General features: G+C 43.0%; 1 protein-coding gene across 2 annotated transcripts in view; it reads left to right on the top strand.

Moving 5' to 3' along the window:
- CDK15 (cyclin dependent kinase 15) overlaps positions 1-24,720 on the top strand; it is a 73,545-nt gene that overhangs the window by 28,880 nt on the left and 19,945 nt on the right. For both annotated transcript variants that reach the window (XM_036422097.2, XM_045575447.1), the window contains exons 9-10: positions 3,066-3,159; positions 9,464-9,527. In XM_036422097.2, coding sequence (XP_036277990.1) covers positions 3,066-3,159; positions 9,464-9,527 — 158 coding nt within the window. The remainder of the gene's footprint in view (positions 1-3,065; positions 3,160-9,463; positions 9,528-24,720) is intronic.

The raw sequence follows: 24,720 nt of genomic DNA, 5'->3' as shown, positions 1-24,720 counted from the left end.
GAGGAGGGTTCGCGCAGGGGGTGGAGACCATTGGATGGTATTCACCAGCTCAGTTTCTGAGTTGGCTTACCTCATAGTTGACCATTGCTAGCAACCAGGATGATTTTAAACCATTTGACAGTATTCCATTACTTCGATTCTTCTTCACTTACTGTTTAAATTATACCTTTTTATATCTGTTGCTTTAAAGATAAGAAGGAAAAAAGAATGAATATTTAAGACCAAGCTAATGAGAAGCTTTAAAATGACAATAGTTCTAAAAATTTGCCTCAAGATACTACTGACCAGATTCTTTGTTAATCCTCACCTGAAGATACTTTTTCCATTGATTTTTTTTAAGAGAGAGTGGAAGGAGGGGAAGAGACAGAGAGAGTACATGCCCTAGACCAGAATCGAATCTTCAATCCACAGGGCAATGCTCTATCCACTGAGCCAAACCAGCTAGAGCTAAGCAGATTCTTAAGTTACATTTGTCTGGTCAAAGATGTTTTAACACATATCAGGATGTCTCGTATACGTGAAAAATCATTACAAAGTAAAAGTGTGGCCATTATATCCAAAATGACCTTTTAAAAATTAGGGATAAAAACAATCTGTGTTTGAGGGGGGAGAAATCTGCTTGCAAACCTCAGTCTGATAGCTTTTATTTATATATGCACAAAAGTCTAAGAATAAGCCAGTTGATTATTTAAAATGCAAACCAAATATTAGCTCATGAAGACAGTTTATATTTCTTTAGAAGTAATAAAATACAGTTAAACTTAAAATTTAAAAAAAATATATATATATATTCTGTCTCTAAACCAGACACAGGATAAAAGTTATTTTTAAACTTGTTTATCAAGAAATCATCCGCCTAGGCTGGCATGGCTCAGTTAGGTAGAGCGTGATTCTGCGCACACAGGGTTCGATTCCCCGACAGGTTTGACCCCAAACAGGATGTGCTCATGAAGCAACTGATTGCTGTTTTTCTCTCACACTGATGTTTCTCAGTTTCTCTCTCAAATCAATAAAAATATCCTTGGATGAGGATTAAAAAAGAAAAAGAAATCTGCTTTCTCTTACCCAAATTAAAGTAAATTAAATAGCATGTGTCTACATTCAGATGGAAAAAGTAAAAATTTATCTTATGGGATAAGTACACATGAATAATATTAAAGACCATATTTAATATGAACCTTTAATAATATGATGATTTGTAATAAAATGTTTTACTTACATATCCTTTATCATGCCAGACCAAAAAATGTCAAGCTGGTTCAAGGAGTTTGCAGAAAGTATGTGTTATGTTGAAAGGGATTTGGAGTCAAAGTATTGGACCATGGGGATAATCTCTGTAATCTGTCAACTGAACAGATTTTTAAAAACATATATTTTATTGATTTTTTTACAGAGAGGAAGGGAGAGGAATAGAGAGCTAGAAATATCAATGAAAGACATCAACCAGCTGCCTCCTGCACACCCCCTACTAGGGATGTGCCTGCAACCAATGTACATGCCCTTGACCACAATCGAACCTGGGACCTTTCAGTCCGCAGAACGACTCTCTATCCACTGAGCCAAACCGGTTTCGGCAACCGAACCATTTTTATCATTCCCCAAGACTATAAGCATAAAAGTGTGCATTATTAGCAAAATAAATCATACCTCTTACTCTCTCTCAACCATGACTCTCTCGTTTGACAGCATAGGGAAGGGAAAAGGAGAGCTTCCTTTCCCCCATTTCATCTGTTTTCACATGCACACTCTTGCTGTATCTCAAATCAGCATGCAGCTCACAACCAGCAGCATCTCACCACGGCCATCAGCCCGGATGCATTGTAGTAGCCATTGCACGTGTGTGAACATCAAACGTGCCAGCATCAGGACCTGTAGCATGGGTGTCAGTGGCTTGGAAGAGCTCCCCGTACCCACTCCTCTCCCTCCCCCAGGAACCAAGCGGTTGTAGAAGGGGAGTGAATCGGACATGGTTAGCAACATTCTTTAAGCAGGAGTCAGGAGTAGGCTGTGTAACTGCAAGGTCAGCTTGGGAGCCCAGCACCAGTGACGCTTAGCTCTCTGACGGATTATTTTAAGACATGCTGTGTCATCAAACTCCTGATGTAAAGGACGATACCATGGATAAACATAGACATCAAAGAGTCTGAGTCAAATGCTGAATGTGGAAAAAAGTTTCAGGGACACCTAAACCAATGTCTTTCACTTGATGCTCCAGTTTTTGCATGTACGAGTATGACAGGTGATAAAACATAATCTGTCTAAGTGTATAACAACTCTTTCAATAAGTATAAAGGCAACATTCTGAGCATGTCATAGTTTAACTCAGATGCACACTCTTGTGGTTCAAGTATAAGAACAAGATAGAGTCCTACCTGGTTTGGCTCAGTGGATAGAGCGTTGGCCTACGGATCGAAAGGTCTCAGGTTTGATTCCAGTCAAGGACATGTACCTTGGTTGCGGGCACATCCCCAGTAGGGGGTGTGCAGGAGGCAGCTGATCGATGTTTCTATCTCTCTCCCTTCCTCATATATATATATATATATATATATATATATATATATATATATATATTTTTTTTTTTTTTTTTAAAGAATAAGATAGATAAAAAAAAAAAACAAAAAACACAGGGCCTACTGTTTATATATATTTGAGAGAGAAACAGAGCAGGTGTTTTGTTTCTTAATGGCACATACAATAGTGGTGCCTCTTCCAATGATAGTATCTTAGGTTCATGGAAGAGAGTGTTCAGTTGGGAGAGTTAGAAATTTCCCCTCCTCTCATAAGATGGACAGTTAATGAGCTTGAATGAGCCAGAATGTTTACTCTCTATGCTGTGTTGCTAAATGCTGGTTGCATTCCATTTTAACAAAAAGCTGTAGGCTGTTCTTATTTTCAGTTGACAAAGGGACTTTTATTTTTTTTATTTTTGCCCAGGATTTTATAACAGCATGTGGCCTCTATTGGCCTGTCCCCAAAATATTTCCTGGGAGGAGAAATGCTGGCAGTTCAGTTTTGCAGGTCTGGTTTCCTTGAAACTGTCCATTGACTCTTATTTCTTTTGCTAGGGGTGCCGGCTGCATCTTTATTGAAATGTTCCAGGGTCGGCCTTTGTTTCCTGGGGTTACCAGCATCTTTGAACAGCTGGAGAAGATCTGGGAGGTAAGAGAAGAATGTCTCTTAGGAAGAAGAAATATCTGCGTTTCAAACTTTAAATCAGATTTGCCTTTGAGGCGAATGACGCAGTCCATCTGCTTTGAGATAGGAAACTCCGTATTAAGCTCAGGTTAAGGTCATTTGTGTTTCTCGGACTGACTCGCGGTGTTTGCAGCAGTACAAGCACTTTGAGAATGAGGGGCCAGGAAGCCCCTGCTGTCCTGTAACATCCCATGAATCCACCTGCGCCCTATATTATAGCCTCGGTCTCTCGGAGCGATTCCTGCCATTCCTAGGAAAGCACATCTCTGCCTGGCCGCCCCCAGCTCCAATTTTACTCTATGTTTGGCCCTGGGTCTTTATCAACTGATGGCAAGACACTGAATTGTTAGAGAACTCCAATGGAAACAAAGGCTTAGCATGTTTGTGTGAGAGAAATACAGTATTTACCATGCTCCTCCAAAACCAAATTCCGAAGATGTTCAAGTGCTTTTGCGTGGTTTCATTTCTTTTATTCTTAAGTTTATCTTTAAGTATGATTTACATTCCATATTATTTTGTATTAGTTTCAGGTGTACAGCAGAGCGGTTAGACTATCACATACTTTATGAAGTGATCCTCCTGGTATTTCCGGTACCCACCCAGCACCATACATATTAATAGTTATTGCAATATTATTGACTACATTCCCTGTGCTGTAGTTCACATCTCCATAACTATCTTGTAGCTACCAATTTGTACTTCTTACTTCCTCGCCTTTGTCACCCACTTCCCCTAAACTCCTCCCCTCTGGCAACTATCAGTCTGTTTTCTGTGTCTCTGAGTCTGTTTCGATTTTGTTTGCTCCTTTAGTTTGGTCTTTAGACGCCACATGCAAGTGAAATCATATGGTATTTGTGTTTCTCTGACTAACGTATGTCACTTAGCATAATACCCTCTACGTTTATCCATGCTGTCCTAAGTGTAAGATGTTATTTTTTTTATAGCCAAGTTCTATTTCATTGCATATCCACTCTCTATTGATAGGCATTTGGGCTGCTTCCATATATATTTTAAAAATTTATCTTTATTGTTGAAAGTATTATAGATGTCCCTTTCCCCCCTCCCCCATTGACCCCTCCACCCCTCCCTCTCAGGACTTCATCACACTATTGTCTGTGTCTGTGGATAATGCATATATACTTATAATCTCTCCTCGACCACCATCCATCCCTGCCTTCTCTCTGAGATTCTGTTACATTCTTCTATGTCTCTGCATCTATTTTGCTTCCACATCTTGGCTATTGTAAATAACACTGCAATAAACATAAGGGTACATGTATTCTTTCAAATTAGTGTTTTGAGTTTCTTTGGATATGTAACCAGAAGTGGAATCCCTGAGTCATAAGGCAGTTCCATTTTTAATTTTTTTAAGAACCTTCATGCTGTTTGTCATAGTGGCTGCACCAATCTGCAATCCCACCAGCAGTGCATGAGGGTTCCCTTTCTCCACATCCTTGCCAAAAGTTGTTTGTTGATTTATTGATGAAACCCATTTTGATAGGTGTGAGATGATATCGCATTGTGTGTTTTTAAAATATATTTTTATTGATTTCTGAGAGGAAGGGAGAGGGAGAGAGAAAGAAACATCAACGATTAGAGAGAATCATTGATTGGATGCCTCCTGCACGCCCCCTACTGGGTTCCACAACCCTAGCATTTGCTCTGACCAGGAATCAAATCACAACCACCTGGTTCATAGGTCAATACTCAACCACTGAGCCACACCGACCATACTAGAATTTATCTTTAATACACACATTAAGATGAAAAATCTTTAGAGAACATTGGGGAAAGGAGGAAAAAATTAGTTGCCAGTGTCTGGAAAGTTATTGGCTCACCTCTGTGAAGAAATGCTATACAAATCAGTCTAGTGCTGGAAATTCATGACCCAGAAGACATTGTCTTCTGGCTAAAATAAAATGTGCTTTGAGACATTAAGACATTTTATAGAGATTAATTACTGCCATTAAAATTTTCTTTTGGATATATGGGGGCTATTATGGAGCAACATAGGAAATATTGATTTTTTTTTTCCTCCAAACTCCTCTGCAAGATAGATAAATGCTATTTCTCTTCAAGCAGCATCACTGGGTGCCAAAACATCATCTAAGCTGGAGGCAGCTTAACGTAATAATAGCTTAAAAGCCGTAAGACCAGGGTTTGAATTCTAGCGACTTGTTAGCTAAACAAATGTGGGCAAGCTGTGTAGTTCCTCTGAGCTTAAGTTTGCTCATTTGTTAAATGGGGCTAGGGGGTCATGACTTCCTAACCTTCTGTCAGAATTCCATAAGGTCAAATGCATAGCAAGCTTCCTGCACCAAAAGTGCTCAATAAATATCTGCTGCCTTTCTCTGTCAGATCAATTATTATTATAGAGAGATTTCAATCACCTACGTGCTGAAAAGCATCTCCTGACATACAGCCTCATTGTTCTTCCGTGTGGTCTTACTTCTTGTCCACACAGAGGAAGTACTTAGATATCACAGAACAGAAAGAATGGGCTAGACATTTCCCAGGACCCGATGGCTCTCTAGTGATTGGTTCAAGTTTCCAGGACTGGCCTCGCTGACTGACACTGGCCATCTGAAGATGTGTTTGGTAATTCAGCAAGTGAAAGAATTTGCACTTGAACCTGGACATAAAGTACCAAAACAAACATGTCTTAACAGCAAAAACAAACATGTCCTAACAAATCAGTCTAATAGTTCCTGCCCAGAAAGCCATGTTCATGTCTACCATGTCTTTATCACATTGCAATCAACTGATGGGGACTTTATTTTGACACTTATGACAACTCATTGCAAATTTGAAATAAGTGACCATATTAGAAATACCACTGGCCTGCAGTCAGAAGACGTGAGTTCTGAACCCGGCTCTAACTTCAAGTTATGAGGGAGAGTAATTCACATCACCAACCTCCCTGGGTTTCCAGAGTCATACATGTTACAGAGGCTCCTCAACCTATGACAGGTTACCTCCCCATAAACCCTTCATAAGCTGAAAATGTCATAAATCAAACCATAGTGAGTTCGGGATTACTTGTATTTGATTGTCTGATTTCATGAAGTTGTGACTTCTTTGAACAAAAAGAATATTGTAGCTCCCATCATTTAAAAAATCATAATATTCTTCTCTGTTTATCTGATTCTACTACCTACCCAGGTAGTTTTTATTGAGTTTGTCAACTTGCATAGCTCATTGTTGACTTTTGATCTGAACTGACCAAGAATATAGCTCCATATTGCCTCACCATACTTTATGAGCAGCAGACCAGATTCATTATTTCATTATGTCTCATTCCTACCTGGTCCCGTCGAAGGAGGACAATGGTTTTGTTATCATAGCTTGTAGCTCCACACTCTGCAGACAAAGTGGGAAAGTCACCAGCTTCAACAGTTTCTGCTACTATATCTTAGGCAGGTTAAACATTACAAATAGTTCCTAAATTTATGTTTTATTAAACATGGTCTACCCAAATGAGAATAGGTAATCTATTTCCAGTCTACAAAAATGGATGTAGAAGTGGTTTCTTTGAAAGCAACATGGCCATTCTAAATCTCCCTGTCTCTAAACATAACCTTCCTCTACATTTATCCTGAGGTCTTACTCTTAGAATAAAGACATCACAAGAAGTCCTGAATTTTTCTTTCACCATCTTTCTGAAGTGTGTGTGTGTGTGTGTGTGTGTGTGTGTGTGTGTGTGTTCACATCTGAATAGCTGTCACATGCTTTCTGGGATCTAATTCTTTCAATAAGCAGTTTTAGCAAATAATCCCAGCTGTGGTTCTAAAATCAGAATAAAACAAACTATGCAGACCTTGAATCCATTAATCAAAATGCCTTCAGTTTCCATTCCAACAAAGGCAGAAAACAGCCCTGCAGCCCACTGTTTTCAAATATAGCACTCACTGGCTGCCTTTTTAGGAGCCTTAAGGGAGGGTATAAATCAACAATTTTTGGTTTTCAGTTTCCCAGACAGAAGTGGAGATTTAGTCATTTTCTCAAGTGAAAACAAATTCAATAACTTTCAAATAGAAACTCAGCATCAAATTTCCAAATAAAGGATATTGAATTTTGTTTAAACATTTAAAATCTCAAGCTTACAGCTTTTAGCATAATATTTAAACATTATTGGTATCCATTTTGGTGATTTAATTAAACAGAATACAAAAATAACCATTCTGGTAACGTTTGCCTTAGAAAAATATGGATGTGGTCATTGTTATTTATTTCTCTTCGTTATCTTTGCTTTCTTTTCATTGTACTTTGCCTGTTAACAGAAGACGTATGGCTCTCTGTGAATCACACCCACTGGTTTACATGCACACCTGTGCAAATACATATGATGGTAGGTTAAAAATGAGGAAGTAGCTTTCCATCCTCCTGCCCACTCCTACAAAAGTAGAAGTAGTCCAGTTGGTTTTTCACAATGGATTCAGGATCCTTGGTGTTCCTTGGGCTCAGGTGGTAGATAGGAGAAGCCTGCAATCCTCTCAGTAGCTTTTCAGCTTGTTTAGGGAATAGATCAAAGAAAGAAGGTTTTGCTATGTGGCGTGATTTTTTATTCTATGAGGGAGAATAGCACTTTGGTGTCTTTTGTTCGAGGACAAGCTTAACAGGCACCACAAAATGTGCTTTCCAGCCGGAGTCCTGGTCAGCAAGCCGGTGAGTAGTAAGGTTCTGGATTCCTTACTGATGATCATCAGCCACTTGTTGGGCAGTTGACTTCCTACTGTCTCTATCCAGCATTTTACATAAATGGGTTCTCTAGCCTCATTCTATAAGAACTGCTTCTAAGAAGAATTATATTGTAATGGTGTAATGCAAACTATTAGTATTTTACTAAGGTTTTATAAAAACACTGTTATTCTAGCTCCTAGATATAACTAACACTGGGTTTTTATTACTATCTTTTTTTTTTTTTTAATGATAAGGTGATAACTATAAAGAAACTCGGAAACATCACCATTCCAAATCTGAAATGTTTTAACATTGTATTCCAAAGGACTTTTATTTTCCTGTTAACTCAAAACTAGAGCCTTAATTTGGTAAGCCAAAGTACAAAGGAGGTGCTCTTCAGTGATGTTGTTACTATTACTATCCACCAATTAAAATCCAAATACCAGACTCCAAGCTGTTGGGCCACAGAAAACTCAAGCAAATGAGATGAATTTGGTAGAAAGGACTGGAGTTGGTCTGGGGATCATTTTTAGCCAACATTTCATAGCCTAAAGGTCGGTAATCTGAACCCTTTTAATTTGAGCGTATTGTGGAACAGCTGAACACCAGGCGGGGGCATAGTGTAGGCTGTCAAAGCTTCCTGTTGGAAAAAAAAAAAAAAAAAAAAAAAAAAATATATATATATATATATATATATATATATATATATATATATATATATATAATGTAAGGCAAAGGGACATCCCTCCTGCTTCTTTATCTCCCAGCTCCCAACATAGCATACTAAGTATGTTGGTCATGCAATAGATATTTAATGATGAGGATATGACTAAGCCAGGCTGTATGATCTGCCTCAGAACAAGTGAGTTAGTGGAGACACAAGCTCAGGACCTGTCTTAGGATTCTTCAGAGAAACAAAGCCAATGGGATATCTAGAGATCTATAAGAGGAGATCTATTATTGGAATTGGCTCATGCAGCCATGGAGGCTGAAATATGCCATTTACAAACTGGAAACCCAGAAAAGCAAGTGGGTCTGCTATAATTTAGTCTGAAGTCAAGGGCCTGAGAACTGCGGGGGCTGCTGGTGATAAACCTGAATCTGAAGACCCGAGAGCCAGGGACACTGATGTCTGAGGGCAGGAGAAATCGGACACCCCAGCTCAAGAAGAGAGAGAACATTCCCTTCCTCCACCTTTTTGTTCCTCTTGGAGCCCTCGGTGGGTTGGATGATGCTTCCCATGTGGGTGAGGATAGGTCTCTACTCATTCCACTGATTCAAATGCTAATCTCTTCCTGAAACATCTCACAGACACACTTAGAAAAAATGTTTTACCAGCTATCTGGGCTTCCCTGGCCCCAATCAAGTTCATCCATAAAATTAACCATTACAGGACCACAGGAATATACTAGTTTTGCCCATACAACTACAAATAGGGAAACACAAAAGTTTCTTTCTTGGATACATCAGCTGGTGTAATGTGACATACATCTAATTCTTGCCTGATCTGTCCTTCATGTTGTCATACTTGCTCCATCCGCCTCACGTCTTCCCTAACTTTTCTCTGTCTTTTTTTGGCTTTGTGTAGGTGTTGGGAGTCCCTACAGAGGACACCTGGCCTGGAGTTTCCAAACTACCTAACTACAATCCAGGTAACATTTGAATTGAGCTTTGGAATGCTCTGAGAAGTAGCAGGGTGAGAGACTTAGCTACGCAGTGTGTTCTATTGTTGTTAACTCAACTGGGGAGATAGGTCTAGACAAATGTTTAGGTTCTTGAATTCCCTGACTAATCCTTTTATGAGGAGCACACTGAAATAGTAGTTAAGGTTAGATTAGTTTTCAAGCTCTGGAAACCACAAGCAGCAAACTGAATAAGCATCTGAGATGACTATTACTGTGGATTCCCCATCCGTTTCCAAACACACAAGTGCCCAAGGAAACAACTAAAAAGATAGTGTCGCTTTTGAGCCCAGGACTGCCATGGACTTATATGCTTCTACGACACAAGGGAAGTAGAAACTCATTGGGCTCATTAAGCCTTGGGCAGGACAGCTGTGTGTCTAGATTGTACAAGAGTTCACCACTTGGTCATGTTATGTCGTGTTGTTGGTCCTCCAAGACTGGCTCCTAGAATGGCTATGGAAGTATTAGAAGTGTGGTCCACAGGGGAAGTCTGAGGAATAGTCCCAATGCCATGGCAGAGGGGACAGATTAACCAGGTGTCACATCCAAGATGTTGAGACAGAAGGGCCGAGACACGCAGTGAGCTATAAGATGGTGGGATGTATCCAATGCTGAAGAAGCAAGAATAGCCACACGAGAGCTGGACTCCTGCTGCCAGGACTGGGGAAGAGGGAGTTATGCACAGATAAGGACAAGGTTAGGGTGAATGTGGCCCAAGTCACATTTTCTAGTCTTCATATTCTTACAGTGTCCCCTTACTAAAAATGGATTCCCCCCCCCCCCCCCAAACTGTTGTCACTGTTAACATTGGTATGAGCTTATCCTGCAAGGGCTTCATGAGAGCAAGAAGCGGGAGAGGCATGAAAAAGGTGGTTAAAGAGAAAAACAATGGACAATGGAGGCTAGGGATGGTTTTCTTTCTTTCTGCAGCATCTAATATTTTTGCTCAAACAGCTATCCACAGGATCAGAGATCTTGAATTAACTAGAATTATGGAAACCTTACAGCAAGCTAAAAGCAAACTATAAAGTCATCTCCGCTTTATGTGAATGGTCGTATGCATTGCTAAATGGCTGTAGGGCCACTCACACATACTAGTAGGTTACCATTTCTACTATTTTGCTAGCTTGGCTCCTGAGAAAAAGGCTGCTGTCTGGCCACAAGGCTTTGCCTTTGGTCTGAGATAGAGAGGGAAAAAAAAGAACAGTCTCCTTGCAGAGACCAGGACCCAGGCTGCAATAGTCCCCTCTCCCGTTGCCATGGTTTCTAAGAGAGTCTGGCTTTCGTCTTTTCTGACCCTGCCCATACCTCTCTTCACCCAGCCTATACTCTCTCCTCCAGGTGAAAATGGGACTCCCACCCCCACCCTCGGTTTTCTACAATGGAAGCAAGCGGACGTTTAGGGCCACAGACGGGTTGTAGAAAACAATTTGGACAATGTTGACACAAAACTGCCACGCTGAGCATGTGATGTTTCCCCAAACTTCAAACATTTGGGTTTCAGGTTGGTTCAGGCAATAAATAGTTTCTCAGCACAGAAGGCCTTGTTGAGAACAACAATGATAGGAAGCTGGCCAAATGCTCCCCTGCCAGATTCTGGATTACATAAGGTAGCCAGGGTTCCACTAAAACAGTGAGACATATGTTACATCTTTCATTTTTGCTGTCGTTTCCAAGATATGTGCAATTTTTTTTTTTCTGGAGAGAAATCTCCAGATAACAGCATCAATCGGGTTCATACTTTGCATTGTTTTTTTGTTTTTTTTTCTAGAAAAAATGAGTCCAACAATTTTAAGCACCTGCTATCTGCTGTGCTGTGTGCTGGGTCGGTTCTTGGCTGTTTAAGAGCCTGGGTTCGTATTTACTCGTCCACATCCTTTCACCCACTCTCCTTCTGAGGGGCAGGGTGCTCCTGTGTGAGCCCTGTGTCCATGGGCTTGGGCAGGGCGTGCCTGTGGGCAGAGCTTGTGGGAGGACGAGAGTTATAGCCTTCGCCACAGCCAAGATGTAAACCCGTATCTGTACATCTTAACAGTCCAGCTTCCCTTGGGTCTGGGACCATTACCATGGATGACACCATCATAAGGACTATGTTTTAAAAGGGTCGTCCACCTCTGTGAATCGAGAAATCTCTCTGAGCCCACTTCCCTAGCAACCCCACCCCCTCTGAGCTGCTACTGCTGCTTCATGCCCTTGTACTCCAGCGACTGGGGGGCCCGAAGAGGGGATGGGAGCCAGAAAAACGTCACTGAGCAGAACTGTGGGCACCATTCTGGATGAGCTTTCCATTATCTTCCCTTCTGTTCTAACTTGTAGTAAGGACCCCAAACTTTGAACTCAGCTGGCACCGCAATTCTGAGGGAGCCAAAGAGCTCAGAACTTGTCGAATCCTCCAGGTTCCATCTGCGCCCACTCTGCCGCTTCCCGGCCGTGTCTGGACTGTGTCTAGGAAGACAACACAGTCCCTCTGTGTGTAGGTTAACACAACCCACCCGCTGGAAGGATCTGTCTGAGCAGTTACCTGTCTTCTAGGAACACTGGCGAGCAGGGTTGTAGTTATTCTAGCCCTCAAGTCAGACTGTTGTGCCTGATTAAATCAGGGCAATGGAAGAGGTGTGTGACTAGAGACTGGTCCTTTGCTCCCTTCCTTCCTTTCTTCCTTCCTTCCTTCCTTCCTTCATTCTTTTCTTCCTTTCTTCCTTCCTTCCTTCCTTCCTTCCTTCCTTCCTTCCTTCCTTCCTTCCTTCCTTCCCTCCCTCCCTCCCTCTCTCCCACCCCCATTTTAAGCAAGCTGGCTGAGAACTCTGTGTCCTCTACTTCAAAGGGCCAGTTGTCTTATTTTGATGTGGGCAGATTAAGAAGTAGCCTTTGAAAAGTAGGCTTTCTTTCTTTTCTTTTCCTTTTTGTTTAATCTTTTCTCCTGGGATAGCTTTCAGAGCAATATATCCAAGTGTCAGTGAGGGGGGTTCTGACGAGCGCGGATTCCCAGGCTCTCAGCAGGATCGTTCTCTAACAGAAATATAAAAGTGAAATATTAAAAACCCTGGAACGTGAACTCCATCTGCAGAGTAGCCAGTGTCTCGCCTGCTCACACCCTGGGAAAAAAAGCTCTCCTTGAAAAAAGAGGGAGGAGAAAAAAAAGTGCTTTGAGTAAGAGGTTTACAGGTTTAGTAGAGCATAGTAACATCCCCTCAAAGAAGTGGGTGTTGCTCTGTGACCCCCCAAAATGCTCCTCCTTTGACCCAGCCGCCAGAACACTCACCCTCCCTTGGCAACACACCCCCTTTTCACATGCTAACTGAGTCGCCTGTGATTGGCTGAACAATGAGCTGGTCACACTCGCTAAAGGCCTGCCATCCTTCACACAATTAGCCAAGACACATTAATCAAACTGGCGGGAGCCAGGGCTGTGCTGGCCTCCCGCGGTGGAGGAAGGGGGCAGTTTTGTGATCCTTAATAAGAGTCCGCAGGAAGCAATGATAAAGGACAGCACGCTAGAGGGGATTCTCTCAGAAAGCCTAAAAAGGGGAAAACCCCAACTGATGCCGTAACTGTGAGGCGCTGGGTCTGTGGCACAGAAGACCCCAGGAGCTTAGAGCAAACTGGATATCGGTCTTGGCTAAAATCTGCTAATGCAAGACAGCAGTGTGAAGGCAAGGGGTGGGCCCCTGTGGACATTTCTACAAAGTTCCCTTACCCCTGGCCCCAAGAAAAAACAACCCAGGAGGCCCTTCCCTTTTGAGCCTCAAGTGCTTTGGGCCCAACTGGAACCAATAGGAGTAAAGCATATATAAAAAGTAGAGAACTGTTTAGAATCAATTAAGAGACGTATCAGCTGACAAGGTGTTGGTTCTAAACGAAGTATTTAGAGGCCATTAAAAATAGTGAATTTTGAGATTAAAAAATAAGTTAACATTTGTGCTTTTTTATTTAAAAAAAAAATCCTTACCTGAGGATATGTTTATTGATGGGGAAAAGAGAGAGAGAGAGAAAGAGAGAGAGAGAGAGAGAGAGAGAGAGAGAGAGAGAGAGAGAAGAGGGAAGAGAAACAATGACTCCAGTATGTGCTCCGACTGGAATCCAACCTGTAACCTCCAGTATGACACTACAACCAGCTAAGCCATACCAGCCAGGGCCACGTTTGTGTGTTTCACCTTCCGGCTTTTCTTTTCCCAATTTCCTCTGCATAGATTTTCCAATGGCAATCTAGAGCTTATAAGATCGTACCTTAAAGACGAGTTCACCGCGGAATTGTGTAAGGCTTTTAAAAGACTCAACTAAATATTTAGACATTTCTCAGCTAACGTAAACAGAGGCCTCACTGCCCTGGAGGTTGCCAGTCGCCATCTCATTAGATGCAGAGATCCCGTGATAAAGAGAAACGTTTTTCCTGCCACATGATTGCAGCCCCATTGTGGTTTTTAATGTGTCATTGATTGTTTCATCCAACTTCTTTTGCTCCCCTCAAAGGGTCTGCCGTGGCTCTGTTTGCTTCCTTAAACACAGTTTCTGAAAGCACTCACGCTGTGTGAGCTCAAATCCTAGCATTAATGTACTGCTGGGTTCATTTCACCACACTCAAAAGCGCCGAGTTTAAATCCCTCTCAATTCCATTTGGGGCACCAGAAGACTTTATCCTTCTTCACTAATGGTTCCAAGTTTACATCTAGATCCTGGGGTCAAGGACAGGAGAGGATTTAGAAATAACAGTGCATGACATTAGGCGATACATTTGCCAAATTGGCAATTAGTTCCTGATGTGCGTGCAAAGCGTCTCATTCCTGTCTCTTTGATGCTCTGTTCCCATTAAGAAGGGGATGGAGTCCGCAGAGGCCTTCAGACTTTTAAAGGAATATCTGCTGAAAATCATGCCTGATTTGTGGCATGAGCTCAGCTGCGGGGAAGCATCCGGGATTACCCCGGTCCTTCCCGCCCGGGGAAAGCTTCTCCACTCGAGGAACTCAGTGGAAATCAAAAGGCAGGAAAGCGGTACTAAAAGCCTTAACGGGACCCGGACTCCCATGGCCTAGGGATACAGGCAGATGGAGCTTCCTCATGACTAGTCCTTTTCAGTACGCCTGCTTTTTCAACCTTTGGCCACCAGGTGGAAGTAAGAAATAACAGGGACAGGAATAACAGGCACGCTGACACCAGGCAACATTATAATGGAGCTCTCTGGCCTTTCTCTCGGAATGTTTTCTTTTGACCTGAAATCCAGTGTGAGAGCTTTGCTTCGTCGGTCACCACGGTGGGACAAAGGATGAAAATCTAACATGACCCTTGTCTCTGTGGGGATGATAAAGAGCTACCATACTTTGGGCTCAAAGGGTTCTGAGCAAGTCTTTGTGTGTCTGTTGTGACTGGCATCGGCTCAGCCACTCGACCTGTTAGCCAAGGGAGTTACGGAGATATTCTGTGGACTGGACTAGGGGGAAGGCACTGGTGAGGGAGGTTTTAACTAGGAGCATCAACTCTCCCATGGACGGGCAAGTCCAAGCTTCACCTTATTCTCTCTGGAGGAAGTTACATATTTCCCAGTTCCCTAATCTGCAAAATGGGACCAATCCTATCATTGGAAAAGTGTTCCCTGTGTGCCAAGCACAGGGCAAACCTGACTGCTGGTTCTTCCTCATTCCTGCCAGGGCCCAGGCGGGTGGGAGTACCACAAAGCCAAGGCTTTCTTCCAGGTCCCCACAGATGCATTTCCGAATTGGCGGGGCGTCACTCCACAGCCAAATCTTGTTCTCCTTCCATTCATCACGTTGTATCCCTGAGTCCCATTTTGCAGGGCCGTTCTGAGAAGTAAGTGAAATTATTCATCTGCATCTGCCATGGGACCTAATTTTTCTTTTTTCTTTCCTTTTTTTTTTTTTTTTAAAGATATAATTGATATATAACATCGCAGTTGTTTTCGGTGTATAACATAATGACTTGATTTATGTATACAGTGTGACATGGTCGCCATACATGGTGCCTTTTAGTAGGTGCTCAACAAATGTCTGCGGTCGTTCTGTTTTCCACGCCGTGTGGAGGTGCATCGAGCTGTGACTTGGTGGCAGATGTGTGAGAGCTGATGCTATGCCTCCCCCCCCCCCTCTCTCTCTCTTGATGTTTCGCTCCCTTGTGTTATGGCTTCCTTCTAGATGTCAGGCACACCTTCTGGCTCCAGAACTGAGTTTCATTTCATTTTCGCTTGCTTGAAGCTAAACATTGTTTGAATTTGCACACCCTAAGAGTTTCCAAACTCCGGCCTAAGTCAGTTTTGAGCGCTTGTTGAAGCTGACTCTGTTGGTGAAGGCTCCGTTCTGCTTCTCTCTCCCCACTCCCTGCCCCGAGCTTTGGTGAGATATCTGTCCACTCAATGGCCTCAGGCCTCCTCCCTGGGAGGGCCCTTATTATCTACATGCTATGTAATGGGTATCAGTAAGGGTGACTAAATCACAGATTAGTGTCACCATTATTGTTTTCACCCAAAGCATGGCATAGTGAAAAGAGTGCTGACATTTTCTATAGAACAAACCTGACCCATTTTAGTGTTTCCAATATTTTACACATGCCCCCTAACTGGCACATAAAATTACTAATTATATGTTAAACTAGAGGCCTGGTGCATGAATTTGTGCACAGGTGGGGCCCCTGGGCCTGATAAGCAATCGGGGCAGATTAGGGCTATCTTGCCCAGTCCCAATTGGGGCTGATGGGGATCGGCTGGCTGGGGAGGGACTGCAGGAGGCTCCAGGGTATGTCCAGCCCTCTTGCTCAGTCCCGATTAGCTGGACCCCAGAAACAAGCTAACCTACTGGAGTATCTGCCCACGCCCCCCCCCCCCCCCCCCCCCCGCCGGAGGTCAGTGCACATCATAGTGACCAATTGGTAGGACACTTAACATATTATATTACGCTTTTATTATATAGGATGAAATCAATTACTAGAAGTTAGAGAACCTGGGTTTTAGTTCCCATTGTACTCTCTAGGACTCTAAACGTCCTGTTCTGGCCCAATCAGTATGGCTCAGTGGTTGAGCATTGACCTATGAATCAGGAGGCCACAGTTCAATTCCAGTCAGTGCACATGCTTGGATTGCAGTCTTGATCCCCAAAAGTGGGTATGCAGGAGGCAGCCAATCAATGATTCTCTCTTGTTGATGTTTTTATCTCTCTCTCTCTCCCTCTCTCTCTCTCTCTCTCTCCCCCTCCTCCCTTCTTCTCTGAAATAGATAAAAACATAAATAAATAAAAGACCTGTTCTGCCTGCTTTTCCAAGAAAGCATATGTAACTTATCATTCACCTTGGATAATAATAACCACTGTTATTAAGCACTGACTATGAGTTAGGCACTTTACATACACTGTTCTACCTTGATTTACAACAGCCCTATTAGATGGGGACAGTGTTCTCATCCCAAGTGTAGAGAGGAGAGAGCTGAGGCTTAGGGAGGTATGTGTGTTGCCTAGAGTCACCTGACTGGGAAGGGGGTGACCTAGAACATCCACATCTGCTGGATTCCAAGGCAGTGCTTTGCCACATTGCCTTCCAGCCATCGAAGGGCAGATATAATGATTTGGTAACAAAACAATGAACCATACTGGGGACCAGCTAAGAACACCTTCCCAAGTCCATTTCTAAATGATTATGTCCTTCCATCCAGACTTGATTTTGGAATCTGTGAACTTGCGACATGCTTCTGGAATGTACTGTGAAGTGGAGTCCCTACCCTGAGACTCCAGCAGCCACCCCCACCCTCACCCCCACCCCTTGCTCCAGCTAACGAAGCCACAGGCGCTCTCCAAGCTGTGAACACTGATTGGGCTCATTACCGTTGCACTCTGAGCACTGCCCAAAGCTCCTGGGGAGTTACTATTAACATCTTTATTAACCCGTCCCCCCAACCAGCCAGTGAAATTCATTTAAATACACAGCCCACTTTGATCTTCATTAATAGTTTCTTCCAGTTTCTACATTTATTTTTAGTTTTCTCATCTTTAATTTATTTGGTGGCAATTATTAGTTTTTATTGAGGGGGACTAGATGATCTCAAAGTAGTTAAGATTAGAAAAAAATTGCAAATGAGTGAAAGCAAGTGAAAAAAAATATTTTTTCAAGTTAAATCCTGCTATGTTCCTTCCTAGTTTAAGAAAAGGAGCCTTAAGTTTTTTAATATCATGGAACTAGCTCAAGCAAGAGGCTCCTTCCCCACCTTCCTGTCCAGCACCTGTGTCCCTGATCTCTGTAAGACACAGCAGGATGCACACCTGGGCTTTCTTCAGTTACTTTTTTTGCATTTTAAGGATAAGGTTTAGTAAATTTATTTCGTTTTAATTTTTTATCAAAGCATCAATTTTTTATCCATTCAACGAATATCTTTGAATGGTAGGTGTTTGGACTGGGAGATTAAAAAAATAAATAAGACATTGATACCTGCCTTCAAGGCATACAGTCTGGAGGGGGAAACATAAACAAGACAATGTGGAAAGTATTAATATAGCCACATTCCCTGGGAACCTGCAGGAAGCCGAGGGGAAAGGCCCCTGGGTTTGTCTGGGGAATTCAGGGACTTTGAGAGAAAGGCATGAGCTGGGTCTCAAAGACAACAAAGTGGGCTTTTCCCAGGTGAACAAGGGGAAAGGGCATTCCAGACAAAGGACCTTGACACAGAGGACTAAGAAAGCAGGTACATGTGGTAATGTGCCAAGCAGGCAAATTGCTCAGGGAAGCCAGAACGTAGGTTTTGTGGTGGGGCATTGCTGGAGATTGACCTGGAAGGGTGAATGGGGACTAGATGGGGAAGTGCTTTATAATCACCCTAAGGATTTGGGCTTGACTAGTAAACAAAGAGAGCCATTGGATGATTGTTCGAAGGCACAGGATAAAGCAGGGTTTAAATTTTAGAAGAACTTGCTTGAAGACTATATGTAGAAACCATTAGCCGGAAGCAATGTGGCAATGCTCTAGTCTAGCTTCTCAAAGACAAGTAGAAAGTCTCAACTCGAGCCATGGCAATGGCTAAGGAACACAGGGGACAAACCTGCAGAGCATCTGGGAGGCAGAGTGAAGGGGAAGTTGTAGCTGATTAGCTTTGAATTGTGAAGTGAAAACACGTCTGCAGAGGGCAAGAGGATGAGAGCTCTATTCACTGTCACGGGAAATAAAGGGAGGAGACATAGATTTGTGAAGAAGGTAATGGATAGAAGGTTTGGATATTTTGAGTTTAAGATATCTGTGAAGCTACCAAATGGAGATATCCAGAAAGCAATTAGAAATACAAGCCTGTGACTACAAGAGTCCCATCTAGAAATACAAAATGGAAGTCATCTGCTTAAAGTGGCAATTATTAGTTTTTATTGAGGGGGACTAGATCTTAAAGTAAGATTGGGAAAAATTTGCCCCAGATGTGAATTCATTTGCCCAAGGGAGAGTGTGTAGAGAAAGAAGACTATGATGGAACCCTGGGCAACCAGTCCTGAGGATCAGCCCGAGGGGGAAAGGGTCTTTGGAAGCTGAGAAGGAATAGTCAGAAGGGCTGGGGAAGACCAGGAGAGGATGATGATGATGATGATGGTAATGTACCTCAGAAATTGTATGACCATAAGTTTGTTGGGGGGCGGGGGGAGAGGCCACGTATCATTTCTGAGTATCCTCAGTCCTGAGCATGGTGCCTCCCTGTGGTAGCCCTTAAACATTTTTGAGACTACAGGGGCATGTTGTCAAATGATGCACTATTAAGTACCAAAAACACCAAATGTCATGGTCAAGCTATAGCTCAAACATCATTTGTAAAGATGAAGAGACATCAAACATAGTACTGCCCTGGGGAAAGATGAGAATCCCCTGGCAATGCCCATCCCCTCCATCTACCCACAAGGAGCAAAGCCTGGCCTCCCTGTCCTATACCGAGACCATTACCTTAGGCAGGCGTCCTCAAACTTTTTAAAGTGGGGGCCAGATCACGGTCCCTCAGAGAGCTGGAGGGCCGGACTATATGAACTACTAATTCCTACTGTAACACCTCGGCTGCGCTCACTGCCCAAAAAACCTGGCGGGCCAGATCAGACTCCTCTGCGGGCCGCATGTGGCCCGCGGGCCGTAGTTTGAAGACACCTGCCTTAGGGGTAGGCTTCAGAGGATGGGATATTTTCTTAGCATCTTCAGAAAGATTTGATTCAGAGTTAGAAAAATGAAACACCAGAAACATGAATTGGAGTGCCAGGCTCAAAAGCCAAGGGGCACCCTCCTTGAGAGCACTGGCGTTGGCGTCCTGATACCCAAATAAGAATTTAAAGACTGGTAATGCAGAGTGGCAGAAGAGTCTAATTTAGAGTCCTTGAGCCAAAAAACCAAGAAGCTTCCAAGCCAGGTCACTGAGGAAGAGGGAAGCAAGCAGCTGGGAGGGGGAATGTGAGCCTTGGGGGTGGTGCGAGCAGAGACAGGAGAAGAGTTACATAGTTCTGTGGTGCAGTTTTAAAGTTACTGCTTGAGAGATAGCGAAATAAGGCTAACAACATTATCAACCACTTAAAAATATGGTATCTCAAGAATGCATTGTATTCGGGAAACACCAGAGGTGTAGTTCCGTGGACAGCTGTAAGATAACCGTAGGGTGATAGTGGCAAGACTATAGTAACTAGAAAATGTTTTACCTGGAGGTAAGACTCAAAATGATCCTGGTGATACTTTATCAATCAACCAACAAACCTCTGTTGACTAAGGTCACTGTTCTTGAAAAGAGCTTTTGTAAAACTTTATGGGGGGTGCGGGGGGAATCATTATCTGACTATGATAGCAACAATTCCGCCATCATTTTAATTTTACTCTATTTAGTTGGGAAACTTAAAGTTCAGCTTTTTAAGTTTCCTTTTGCAGCTAACTTTGCTTTTCCTACCTCGAATGCCCATTGAACTCCAATGAGAACTCTTAAAAAGAGAACTGCAGAAGGAGGAAATGTAGAAAAATCTGCTCTGATGATTTACTATCATCTTTGGTAGGAGAAGGGAAATACACTGCCTAGAGACCTATGATTTTTAGAGGCAACTGAAGCCAGAGTAAGAAGACTGTTCTTGGAATGGTGGTGTGTACAATGCCTATCTGTTTGTAGATCATTCTCTCATTGATCACTTGCAGCTTAACTACTGGGGAGGGGAGGGAATCAATAAGAGAGAAGCAAGGTCATTCAACATTAGGTCACTGCATAAGAATGAGAAGAAGGAAGGCTAGGAACCAGCACTGGGCTTTGGCTCAGCTTCATTACAGCAACCTGGCCTACTCTGGACACATGGATCCCTCCATCTTAGCTGATGAAGCTACAAAATAGATGTGGGAAGAGGGTCAGGAACCACCTATGCAAGACATGGAACCTCAAGTTCAATGTTATTGCATTGCCTCCCAATGCAGCTCTTACAGATCATCCTTTCAGGGGGAAATTTATGGAAACTGACTTTTGCCTTATCAGGCTTCCTTTTTCCCACCCTTGAAAAACGTATTTTATGTGTCAGACACTATGTTCTGCAATTTTTATATCCACTGCTTAAGTGAATTTTCCCAAGAAGCTCAGAGAAGTGTGTGGGAGTCGCTGGTGAATGGTCAGCCCTGGCCTCCTTGCCAGACCGGCCTCCTTGGCCTCACTTAGTGCCACACTGGAAACATCTGGAGCCCATTAAAGACAATAACAACAACACAACAATGGGCCGAGGCTGGGCCCGCCCGGGCTTGGGGAATCAGACTCTGGGGTGTGGAGCCAGGGCTTCAAAACTCTCCTAAAGGATGGATGCCGACAGGCAGCTTGGCCTGAGAACCACTTGGTGAGCCCGTGCTAGCTCTCCAAAACAAGTAAAAGCAAGGAGAAAAAAGGAACATGCATAAAGACTAACATTTACTGAGCCTCTACGACACATCCAGTGTGTAATCTTATCTAATTCTCCCATCTGACGCGGAACATTATCCCCATTTTACAGATTTGAAAACTTTGGAGTTACTTAACCACAGAGACTAAGAAATTTACCCCCAATTACCAAGTTTATAGATGGCAGAAAGGTGATTTTAGTCCGAGCTGTGTTCATGGTACTATACCACATCGCTAAGAAACATGCCTCCGGCCCACACGGAGGACTCAAGAGAAATCAAATCAGGCTTATAAGAATTTAAGCTTGGAGCACAGTAAAATTTTAGTAGAGTGCAATTGCAAGGTATAGAGGGTTTCTAGGGAGAACAACAAGGTGGAAACACCTGAGAGGAGAGAGGAAAGCGAGGTGCATCAGACAAAAGAAAGAGCAGGGGCAAAGCATGAGGAATCACTTACATTACATTCTCACAGCAACCCTGTGCAGTAGGAACTGTCCTTACCCCAGATGGGAAAGCCGAGGCCCAGAGAAGTTAAGCAACACCCACAGGTTATACAGCTGGTAAGGGGCACAGTGTGGACTCCAAACCCAGGTCCAGGGTACTAACCACACACAGTTCACTCGCCATCACTTTTCAAAGGAAGAGTGGGAAGAAGAGCAGCAAACAGGATTTATTTTGTTTGATGCTCTGAGGTAGGCACTTTACATTCATTATCTCAACGAATCAACGCATTCTGGGAATCACTTTGTGCTTGTGGAAGACTATGACCTACAACTCGAGTCCAGGAAGCAGGCTGGCCACGATGCAAGTACCTCAAGGTCTCAGTGAAACGGAAGCAGCAGTTTCATACCCTAGGTTCAGTCAGTGTTCAAACCCTCATTCAGTTTATCCCAAACCCATGTTCCTCAAGAACAACACCAAAGTTGGAAGTCGTATTAAAATACAAAGGGTCAAAAACACGGCACGTAGGGCTCTGGGTATGGAAAAAACAGACCGTGGGAGAGGATTGAAACGGATTTCATTACGAAGGAGGAAATATTTTAATTTTGTTTGGTCAGGGAAGGACTGCAAATAGCCAGCAGAAAGTGATTTGGAAATAAACATTCGAAACAAATGCCAGATATTCTTATCTTCGCTGGTTATTTGAATTTAGGCACAATCATCCGACCGGAGAGTAAATAACGTGTAGGTGCAAGGGCTTCCCTTAGAGCCTACCTGGGGCTGTAAAACGCCAGCAGAGTGGTCACATTTGATTGCATCTGACCTTGAAAACTTGACTTCAGCTGAAACCGGTTTGGCTCAGTGGATAGAGCATTGGCCTGCGGACTGAAAGGTCCCAGGTTCGATTCCGGTCAGGGGCAAGTACCTTGGTTGCGGGCACATCCCCAGTAGGGGGCGTGCAAGAGGCAACTGATCGATGATACTCTCTCATCAATGTTTCTAACTCTCTGTCCCTCTCTCTTCCTCTCGGTAAAAAACCAATAAAATATATTTTTTTTAAAAGAAAAGAAAACTTGCCGAGACCGGTTTGGCTCAATGGATAAAGCGTCGGCTTGGGGACTGAAGGGTCCCGGGTTCGATTCCGGTCAAGGGCATGTACCTTGGTTGCGGGCATATCCCCAGTGGGGGGTGTGCAAGAGGCAGCTGATCGATGACTCTCTCATCGATGTTTCTAACTCTCTGTCTCTCTCTCTTCCTCTCTGTACAAAATCAATAAAATATATATTAAAAAAAAGAAAAAAAAAGAAAAGAAAAGAAAACTTGACTTCAGTTGCTTTCTTTAACTACTCCTTTACCTCTACAATGTTTAGCAAGATACATTTCTTTTTAAAAAGAAAATATTTTTATTGATTTCAGAGCGAAGGGAGAGGGAGAGATAAAAACATTGGTGATGAGAGAGAATCATTGATTGGCTGCCTCCTGCTTGATCCCCAGGGATTGAGCCTGCAACCTGGGCATGTGCCCTTGACCGGAATCAAACTTGGGACCCTTCTTCAGTCTGCAGACTGACGCTCTAGCCACTGAGCCAAACCTGATAGGGCTATACATTTCATTTTTAATTGAAATTACATTTGAAGCCCAACTGGCGTGGCTCAGTAGTTGAGTTTCGACTTATGAACCAAGAAGTCACAGTTTGATTCCCTATCAGGGCACGTGCCTGGGGTTGCAGGCTCAATCCCCAACAGCCGATCATTGATGTTTCTCTCTCTCCCTCTCCCTTCCTGAAGTCAATAAAAACATATTTTTTTTTAAAGTAATTACTTTTGAAGTTTCAAAAAAATATGTGATTTTTATTAAAATAATAAACTTAAGAAAGTTAACATAGAAGGGAAGCCTGTGTGTAACCATCATCACTGGTGAGCAGTCTCCCAGGTTATTTGCTGTGCACATGCCAGCAGATTTGTCAGCATTAGCAAAATCGGTCCAGTTCTTTGTTGGGTAAACAGTCTTGGTGTTTTCCATTCCGGCGGGAGCTGGAAGAAGAGATCTTTTAAAAATAATTACATTTCCGGCCCAAGAAAAGTACAAGGCGAACACATCATTTTAAATGGGAGTTGAAATACTCTTTTCTCACTGGAGTGGGAAACAGAGATTTGATAGGAGCATCGGCTCATATCCCCTACAGCTCCTTTCACGGCCCTTCCATAGAGGAAGCATTCAATGAGCATTTCCGGGAGGAATTTCCCTTTTATGGTGGATTGGTTTGGGGCTAAATAGTGTCAATACCAAGAATAATTGGAACACATGTAGACACACATAAATGTTATAAAGAATGCTCCAAAGAAGATTACACGTTTTATGGTCACCCATTTTGGATCATTCAAGCCAGGATCCACTTCCGTTTTTCCTGCAAGTAATATAGAAAATTAGCCCCGTTACTTTTGATCTCTTTTGAGACTTTGCCCCGTCATCATCGGTCACATGACTTTTCAGGGGAGCAAACTTTGTTCTCTCAGATGAACGATAAGCTCTGAGAGGGTGGCCGATTCCTTTGTGCTCTCCGCACACAGTAAATGCTAAATCAGTGTTTGTTGGCTTTACAAACTATAATCAGTTTGCTAGGGCTGCCATAACAAAATCCCACAAACCGGATGGCGTACACCCCAGGAATGTGTTACCTCACAGTTCTGGAGGCAGAGCTGAGAGTAAGGTGTGGGCAGGATGGGTTCCTCCTGCGGGCACTGAGGGAGGGTCTGCTGCAGGCCTCTCCTGCAGATGCCTGGCTTCTCCGTGTGTCTCTTCAGATTGCCTTCCCTTGTACATGTCTGTCTCTGTCCCCCTTTTTAAAAACTGTGTTTATTGATTTTTAGAGCAAGAGGAAGGG

This window comes from Pipistrellus kuhlii, unplaced genomic scaffold, assembly GCF_014108245.1.
Source record: "Pipistrellus kuhlii isolate mPipKuh1 unplaced genomic scaffold, mPipKuh1.p scaffold_m20_p_7, whole genome shotgun sequence".
NCBI classification, from domain to species: Eukaryota; Metazoa; Chordata; class Mammalia; order Chiroptera; family Vespertilionidae; genus Pipistrellus; species Pipistrellus kuhlii.
This window is presented reverse-complemented; position numbering and strand designations above follow the sequence as displayed.